General features: G+C 42.1%; 1 protein-coding gene across 1 annotated transcript; it reads right to left on the bottom strand.

Moving 5' to 3' along the window:
- Positions 1-1,411: 1,411 nt before the first annotated feature.
- CYP24A1 (cytochrome P450 family 24 subfamily A member 1) lies at positions 1,412-9,534 on the bottom strand. The gene is made up of 12 exons (XM_068700123.1): positions 9,296-9,534; positions 8,960-9,150; positions 8,598-8,691; positions 7,763-7,859; positions 6,486-6,577; positions 5,741-5,852; positions 4,224-4,369; positions 3,786-3,952; positions 3,550-3,628; positions 2,932-3,126; positions 2,710-2,821; positions 1,412-2,512 (listed from the first exon to the last, which is right to left on the bottom strand). The coding sequence occupies exons 1-11, from the start codon at positions 9,500-9,502 to the stop codon at positions 2,711-2,713; spliced, it is 1,491 nt and encodes a 496-aa protein (XP_068556224.1). The 5' UTR covers positions 9,503-9,534; the 3' UTR covers positions 1,412-2,512; position 2,710.
- Positions 9,535-9,739: the final 205 nt, after the last annotated feature.

Below are 9,739 nucleotides of genomic sequence, written 5' to 3' on the forward strand. Positions count from 1 at the left end.
AATGAAATAATATTAGTTTCTAATACTATAAGAAGAGCCTTGGTGTATATTATTAATTCCATAGCAGCTTGGATAGATGTCCTACACGGACGTGCACGTCAGCATGAGCTGCCAGCCCTCTCGAGCAGTTGGATGAGCAGCTGTGCTCCTCAAGCCTGCCTGCCCCGGGCTCCCAGGCACAGTGCTCCCGGCTGTCACATTGGTTTCAGCCGCACAAACTGCACCCTCCGTAAAGTACACATTACAATATGGGGTTCAGAAAAGTGACATTTTCATGCAGCACTGTGCACTTTTTGTTACACCATCATTCATTCAACCAGAGGGAGGCTTAACTTGGCAAAGACAATGTGGTTTTGCTGACTGTCAGCTCTGCTCTTTGAGGAACCACCAGGCTGTCTGTCAGAGTGCTGGCTGAGTGGCTTTTAGTTTTCCCCCTATACATCATTTCTTTTGATCCTGCAAAGGTTCAAATTATTTTCATATTATTTTCTCAAAACTTTAGGTTGATTTTATCTTGTCATAGCGCAAGAGAAATGTAACAACCCCATCCCTGGAGCCCACAGTGCTGTGCATGGTGGGGAGAAACGTGTTCAGACTGCAACAGGGATGCAGAAAGCCATGTAATGCTCATGTTCACTGATGCCTGATAAGATTACACCAAGGGAAAGGAACTGTAGGGAAGGAGTTACATTCAAGAATACCCAGCCTAGCCTAGACTGAAGGAATAGCAAAAAAATTAATGGCACAAGAGGCATTGTGCATCAAAGATGTGTGCTGCAGGGCTTTACCCATATACTTGCAACCTGGGATCTGCATGCCCAGGACTGGTCCTGTACCAGGCAGTGCCCAGCAGCCCCTCCATCAGGAACTGGGCTTGGCAAGGGTGAAACAGGTCCTGGAGGAAAACCTAGACTGGAAGTTCTTGTGGGGTTAGGTATGGGATTGAGTCAGAAAGCTTTAATAGAAATCTGGGATATCATGGGGCACTTAAATGGTGCTTAAGATTTCAGTCTACCATGTTAAGAATCAAAATCTCTTTGAGTCTTTGGAGGCTATGGGGTATAGCTATAGGTAATGCACTTATCATCATTTAGCTATGTAGCCTTTGCCTTCATACACTGCTAACAGACAGAACTGAGCTTGTGCTGGAGCTGTGTTTGTTTCATCAGTGGCTGATGTAAGACTTATAGGCATGCAGATGTAAAACACCAGATGAACAGAGTACAAGTTTTCTATTAGTCTCACCCCAAGTTTTTTCTTGTGCTGCAATTATACCACACAAATCAAGCATTGAGCAGTTTAAGCTCAACGAAGCATGAGAGAGGGAAATATCATGGCAATTTTTTGTTCAAGAAGTTACTATGAAATACACAACTTTTTTTTTGTAACACAATGAAGACTTTTATTATAAAACTATGGTTGAATATTTATAGAAAATATTTTTATTACAAAACTGGCTGTTACAAAATTGTCTAGAAAGATTCAAATAATGCACAGATTGCTTTACACATACTCAAACATGTAAATGCATGAAAATATATGACAATAACTAACAGAGGAAAACAAACAGGCAAACAAAACCACCCTAGAAGACAACAAATGCTAAGAATTTATATTATTTCAGAACATAACAAAGAAATCATTCATGGATTTGTATATAAACCTCCACTTGAAAATGCGTCATAGGAAAAATACACTTGTGGCCATAATAGTTAATATACAGTATTGTGTATGTAGGGCAGTGACAATTTTAACCTTTAGATATAGAAATATCTGAACATTTAGGTATTGAATCTCCACCAAAAAAAAAGAAAAAAAAACAACACTGGAAATATTTAGATTCCTTATTTCCTGTGATGCTTTAAACATGCATTTTATATTACTTATCTGCTGAAGGAACTATCCTGTTAGGATAATCATCATTTTATAGTGGCAGAACCCATAGGATTCCAGTGATTCCATTAAAGGATAAGGCCTCGCATACAAAAAGTAATAAAAAAAAAGATAAGGACTGAGCAAGTTTCTTTACCCTTAAGCTGACTTCTTGAAGCTCTTCAACCCTGAGCTAACAGGAACAGAGCAGTAGTGATTGCTATCCCCCCAGATTTCCTCTATGATACCCACAAACTGGAGATGAGCTTTTTTCAGGCTAGCCTACTGAACAGCTTGCGTCTGTAATAGTTTCCCTGTACACTAACAACCATATCTAACACTCTATAACTCACAGCAAACTCTGTCCTGCACAGTCCCTCCACTGCACTAAGCCAGTGTATTTGTGTAGGTATATGAATGTGCAGACTATTTTTCTTTCCTTTTAGCATTGCCAAGTACAGCTGAATTAACCACGTTTTCCAATAAAACATTATAGGAGCTTTTGTTGGTACTGTTTCTGTTGTTTGAGGCATGTGTGTTGCAGTTTCTCCACCAGTTACCACAGGTTTTGGCTTTCCCAGTCAATGTATATTTTGTTCAGGAAAGGCAGCAGTAGAATTCTCATTTGTCAGTTTGCAAGCTGTATTAAAATGAAAAAGAATGTATATTGTGATCTTTTGCAGCACATATGTTTTTTTTGTTAAAAGTAATGAAGAATGATGGCATTTAATAAGTCTCACATTGTGAGAGCATAGAAATACGAGTCTAAGTGAATAGATGATTTTAAATGAGGTTCAAAGAAAAGTCTCATTACTCAGGAGACTGTTATGCCCATACCTTATCGCCTGTGAAACGCAATGGGGAGCTCCCGGCTGGGAATCAGTATTCCTGAATGGAGTGTTTCCACTGGCTTATCATCCGTTGCCACTATTTGGTATTTGCGAATGATCTGAAACACAACCATTTCAGTTAGCATGTTTTAGCTTCCACATCTTCTGATGAGATGAAGTATAGAACAACCACACGTTGTGTAAAAGATGTTATGCGAGGAGTATTTACCCAGCAAAGGGCCAAGTGAAGCTGCAGCTCTGCTAAGCGACGTCCAATGCACATCCGCTTCCCAATGCCAAATGGGACATGAGAAAATGGATTTATTGAGTTCTTCTGAAGCCAGCGCTCTGGTTTAAACTGAGTCCAGCCATTAAAGTATTCTTCATTGGAACCCAAGGCATGGGTATTTATCATTAGTACTGTCTACAAACAAAGCAATAGAGACAGTCTCAACTTAGAATTGGCTTAGAGCTACCAAGTGAATCAGCTTGTTAGTGGAAAAAAAGCAGCAGTGAAGGCAAGGCATTTTTCTCAGAAGGACTCATGCAATTCTCTGGAAATAAATCCAAACACGGGAAAGGTCATAGCTTCTCCAGAAAATAATTGAAAATTTTGGAAGAAAAAACTTGAAATGGAACACCAAAATATTTTTGGCCAAATAACAGTGCAGGCAGCGATAGTTTTCCCACTTATGAGAATTCTTGTCCTGACTTTCTCACTTAGGTCTGATGCCAAAATCCATCCTTTGGCAAAGTCATTCTGGGACTGAAATTTCCAACTAACTTCAATTGTTTATAGGATAGTTAATTGATAAAATATTTTAATAAGATAAATTAATTGACTTACCCCTTTGGGTAGTACATAATCTCCTAGAACCATTTCTTTGTCAATAGTGCGAGTGGTAAAAGGTACGGATGGTGTTAATCTACAGTGAAAGAAAAAAATGGGTCAGATTTCTAGCATTTTTTCTTCCTATATGTATATTAAACAACCCTAAATAACGAGGCACACAAAGTTAGTATGCAATAGCTGGTAAAACTTTGTGGTCATGTTGCTTTCTGCAAGTTATTTGAGAATTTTACCTCATGGATTCTTTCAGACATGCTTTTAGGTAAGGCATATTTTTCAAGTTCTCAGCACTTGGACTCTCATTAGCAGCCAAAATACTCTGTATTTCCTGAAGAAGTTTCTGCTGAACATGTGGATTGCGTGAAATGTTGTACAAAGCCCACAGTAAGCTATTGGCCGTCTGAAACAAAACAAAAAGAAATGTAAGGTTTCCAACTAGTGACAGAAAAAAGAAGTTACCAGAAGTTCAAAGACACATTTATAGTTGGCCACTGCCTTACAGTATTTTGTAAACCTAATGGATTAGGAACCATCCCCCAGTCGTTCTCTAGGAATTTAGGCCACTGAAGCAACTGCAGCATTAGCTCACTCTCAGGTTTTGTGTTGGTTCAATTATGGAAGAAAGCAAGGATGTTAACTTTAAAAACTTTCTACAAGGAAGTTGAATTTACCGTTTCAACTCCAGCAATCTGGAGCTCTGTGATGGCAGCATACAGCTCCTTCCTAGAAAGTTGTCCTCCAGAGTAGATGTCGCACAGAAAATCCTCATGAGGGTTTGCAGAATGTTTTTCCAGCCGACAGTCAATTGAGTGCTTGGCTGAGGAGGGAGTATCAGGAGGTAATCAATGGAAAATAATAGTTAAAATACTACAAAAATTAAAAAATACATGGCTCACATGCAGGATTTTGAAAGAGGATACCAACATATGCTCTTTTTTTCAATAAAAGAGCATTGTGCTGAATAAATAATGGTGTTTTCATTTAGACAAGTAGCTACCAAAACAAAAAACAAAGAAACAAAAACCAACAAAACAAAACACTGTGAACAGAAAGAGTTCCTGTAAGCTGCTGGGAGTTCGCCATTCTAAAATTAGGAAAGGAAATCAGTGATGTGTGAAATGACATACTTAGCAAACAGAAATACAAGTCTGTAAAATTTATTGGCTTGGATTTTCAGAAAAGATCAAGGTGTTAATGAATCAAAGAACTTTTAGTACTTAATTTCCTGAGGGGAAGTGTAAGCTTCTCATTTACTATGGGAAGGCAACAATAGATTCCAAATGTTATGCACTTCTTGTATTTAAATATAGCAAACTAGATTTTACCCATCCTTTCTCATCAACACCCCAATTGTTAAAACCAATTCCTAATTAAGGAACTATTCATGCCAAGCAAAGGCAACAAACTTTTTTTTCTGAACAAAACAGGTTTAAGGTGTCTTTCTTAACAGCCATAGACTAAAAAGCTATAAAACAAGTGCACATGTGGCTGGCATGACTAGAACTCCTGAAGTATCAACTACTCAAATACCTAAGAAAAATATACCTCTCAGCACTACAATCATCTGAGTGCCACATCTGAGTGCCAAAGTTTTTCTTAATCTTTAGCTAGAGCTATCACTGTCAAATATATTGACAATATAAGCTTGCTTCATATCTGGAGTTAGAGTAATTTTTGCAACCTTGGAGGCTGATTCATTTTAAATAGACAGGAAATGTTATCAAAAAGCCAAACTATACCTTATGATTTAATTTTTTTTTTTGTTTTAAGACTCAGAATTATTTTCCATGTTGCTCAGAAAATCTGTTTTTTCTTTAAGCAAACTGTTACAGGTAAAATTCTTGTTTCACAATAGCAGCCTACGAGAATCATCCTCTTTATAACTTGTATACCTTGCTTTAGAGACATTTATACAGTTTCCAGTGATTTATGACAGATTAAACTGGGCTCTGACTTTACTGGTTTCCAAATTTCTGGGGTTCCCTGTGGACTGGGTATTGCCACACAAACAGCACTAAGTGAGAAAACAGTGCTCCTATGCTTGGAATAGGTCTGTAGTTAGCTGCAGGAAAGGTGTCTTAATCTGAGCTGGAAATAGCAATTAACAGCATTATATGGCAGTAACAAATATGAAAAAAGTTAATTCCAACAAGAGGGAAAGAACAGAAGTCAAGTTTAAAGAACTAACCAGTTTTAAAGATGTCATCCCACGCTTTAGTATGAGCTTGCCAGACTTTTGTGTTCAGACCTTTGTGAAGCTCCACGGGGGTCACCATCATCATTCCAAAAGTAGCCATCATCTGTGGTGAAGAAAGTTTTTGAAATCTTTAAAATCTATTTGTAATGTGAACAAAATTAGACTGTAAAGTAGGAGGTAATTTTCACCAGGAAAATCCTACCTACCATACTACCTATTTTAGGCACCTGTTCTAGAAATGAACAAGCCACCCTTTGGCAGTGCCTCTCACCCTTGAAAACAGGTAGAGCTAAAAAACTAAGCTAGACCAGATGCCTCTCTTTTAGCTGGGTAAAAATAGGGCTATAAGCATCAGAGGCCAAGTTGCAGCAAGATGCACAGCAGCAAATCTGCATAATCCCACACAACTCCGAGTCACCCAACAAACAGCAGCATTGCGCAACAGGTGCCTCGGAGGGAGAGGAAAGTTAACCAACCAACCCGACTACTATATTTCTGGGATTACCCTGTTGTCTACACAACCGTTACCCATACAGGTTTAGGCACTTCATAAAAGGGACAGTCAGATGCTCAGCACTAGCTCCGCACATTCAAGTGTGGCATCAGGTGTACAAGGCTGCCAACACACATGTAACACAGAAGCTTGAGTTTCTTTTTTTCCAGGTGACCCATTTAAACCAATACCCCCACAGCAGCAGAAAAATCGGTACAGCCCCAGGTAAAGACTCATCCATACCGTTTTTACAGCCTTGATGAAATTCAGACTTTCTTCTTCTACATCCTGCTGTAGGAGACCAAACCTCTTTCCATACAGCACCAGGCAGATACCTGTTGTTAAGTAATATTATTATTCACCCTTTCACTTGTATAATTTAGTGTCCACCATTTATTTTCAGGCAGTGGCTTTGGTTATCCTTCTGAAAAATGTTCTCTGTCCTATGACAAACACCTGTGAGAACAGCACTCCAAAATACCTTCTGCACATTCGCCCCATTCCCGGAGCACTTTCCTCACAAATAGAATTCACCACTGATCTTCACACGTGAGCAGCAGACCATTCTGCCAAACAGGGGTGGCATATTTGGAAAATAAGCTATTGGTCAACCCTACTGACAAGAACCAAGTTGCAGGAAAAGAGGAGCTGAAGAGCCTGTCTAGTCCAGCATCTCCTAGTTCTTTCCACAGCCAGAAACCACTTGCTAACACTGGCAGCATCCCACAGCCCACCCGTTCCCACTCACTTTTAAATATAGTATTTTTCTGAGCCATCGCTTCCTATTTTTCACTTTCCAAAAGCAGCCATCACCACTGACAGTGGAGAAGAGGGGAAAAATACCAACCAAACAAAACACTACACACACTTTTAGGAACTCATTACACAGGTTGCCAGATGAGCCAGCCACAAGCAGGCAGGTCTGGCAGAGCTCACTCAGTTAAGCACTTCTCCTGACCACCCTTCCTTGTAGAAACCACTGCTGCAGCTTGTCCTGCCCTGTCACTGCTGGCAGGAGGCTCCTTAGCAAGCTCTGAGAGGTTTCTGAAGATGAAGGCTTCTGTCCAGTGTTTCTCAATCTCAATGCAAAACGTTTTAATTAGGATTTTCCAATACTTGTCTACAATGAAGACTTCCTCACTGTTATTGGATCCTTTCATTGATCTTGTGCTGCTGACAGTTAACAAATATCAGACAGAAGTGGTCATGGGCTACCTGATCTCACTCTGGAGAAATGCACTGTGATACCCCCAAGTTTTGGATTTAAACCACTATTAATGTTTGAAATTTCTTACAAGCCACATAGGTAACTGGCCAGAACTGAAGAGTTTGTGTAACAGCTAATGATTTTTACATGTATTAATGATCCCTGGCTTTTCTGCAACATAATTTCCATGACACTTTATAGTTTGGAAATAGTTAGCTTACAGTCATCACTAATTAGACTTCAATTGAAATGTCACTGCAGGTACAAAATGCATACTGTTCTCAGGCAAAAAAAAAAAAAAAAAAAGACTTACTTTCAAATGACCATTTGTTGAATTCTGAATATACATCTTCCATTTGTCCATTGTGGTTACAAACTTCATCTATTCTATACATGAAGTCCTCCAGGACCTTCAAGTGGTGGAGAGAAAAGAGAAAGGAAAAAAAAAAAAAAAAGATAACACCAATAGATAAAAATGCTATTTAATTAACATTTCAACTGTGCCTTAAACAGATAGCAATCTTGCATAAAATACATGTAGAATTATTTATGTTTCCTGTTCCTTTAACAGCATTGTTTACTGCTGTGTTAATGTAGGTTTGGATTTTACACTGCTGATGCTATTACTGTCTGTACTTCAGTGAACTGAGCTTTCTTCCACAAGAACAAAATGCTTCAGTCTGACACTGGGATAATGCTGGAGCTTCACAATTTTTAAAACAAACAAACAAACAAACAAAAACACTTAAACTGTTTCTCACACTCAGTGAAGAATGTGGATATTAAAGAGGGAGGTGAGGTATTCCCTGGCAGGAGGAACCCAAAAATGAAGAGGTAAAGGCAAAAAACACTGAATGCATGAAAAGTAAACAAAGCCTCTGTTTGCAAGAGCCCATATAATTGTGGAATAATCTTACTATTCTGTGGAGGTGGTGAGTCTCAGCTATAAATTTGTGTGGTCTCACATTTGGTCAGACCCGATAATCAGTTTGCACTCATTATTCCCCGGGGGATTTCAGAGCATTAATTCATGGTTTTATCACTGCAGAGCAGATGAGCAGCAGCCCAGGTGAACCAGGCCGCTCGGTCTGCTTTGTTTTTCCCTAAGTTTCCAGGGCCGTGGGGGGAGAGAAGGAATGTGTCAGCACCTCATTGATCGTGGAGTCCAGTTTCACAACTTCACTGGGCTTCATTAATTTCTTCTGGAAGGCGCTTCTCACCCTCTGCCAGTCCTTTCCTTCCCTAGGAGGAAAAGGCTGAATTAAATTCCCTGGCTGAATTAAAAATGGCCAGGCTGAAAAGACAGAGAGATGATGCTTTAAAAAGAAGAAGGAAAAAAAAAGCAAGACGGATTAGAAGACACCCCCGCAGCATGTGCAACAAGGCATCCCCGGCAGCACCTTCACCGCAGCCACAGGCAGAGGAGTCCTGGGGGGGTCCCGGTCCCTGCGGAGTTTTGGGGGGACTCCCGGTCCCTGCCCACCCCGAAATGAGCCCCTCCACCACTCACAGGATCAGCAGCCCGTAGCCCTCGTCGCGATAGTCCCGATAGGCTTTCCAGGGCTTGATCTCCAGGCGCTGGGGGCAGGAGCTCTCCCGGCGGTACAGGGCTTCCAGCAGGCAGGGGGCTGCGATGTGAACCGAGTCGAAAGCCCCCAGCTTCATGCGGAAAATCTTCCCGAAGCGCCTGTGGTACTCGGCCTGGGGGGCGCAGAAGAGACCATCACCCCCAAACCCTAAACACGGTGAGTGCGGGGCGCTCCCCAGAGCATCAGCATCCCCATCCCCAGCATCCCCATCCCCATGTCCCCCATCCCCATCTCCCCCATCCCTCCCTCCTCCTCACCAGCGTCTCATGCTGCCTCTTGAGCCCCCCCTTCCAGAGGACATCGGGCAGGCTGCCCATCAGGGGCCAGCTGGGGGGTCCGGGCAGGGCGGCCAGGGGGTGCCCGCGGCCCCGCAGGGCGCACAGGGAGGAGGCTGCCCGAGGCTTCCCGGCGGCGAGGCTGCAGGTGAAGGCGGGATGCCGGAGGAGGATGCTGCGGGCTCCCATCGCGGCGGTGACAGCCTCCCCATTCGCCTCTATGTATTTATAGAGCGGCGGGGAGGCTCGCTGGACTTTCATCGGGGGCCAATGGGAGCCCTGGGTGGGGTGAGGTGGGGCCGACTGCCGGGGCTCGGCCCGGCACGGGGAGGCTGCGGGGCAAGGGGTTCAAGCAGGGGTGAGGCGAGGCAGAGGGCGCCGAGCCAGCGCCGCCACCCGTGGGGGTCCCCGGGGGCTCTGCCGTGG

This window comes from Anas acuta, chromosome 16 (assembly GCF_963932015.1).
Source record: "Anas acuta chromosome 16, bAnaAcu1.1, whole genome shotgun sequence".
Taxonomy (NCBI): domain Eukaryota; kingdom Metazoa; phylum Chordata; class Aves; order Anseriformes; family Anatidae; genus Anas; species Anas acuta.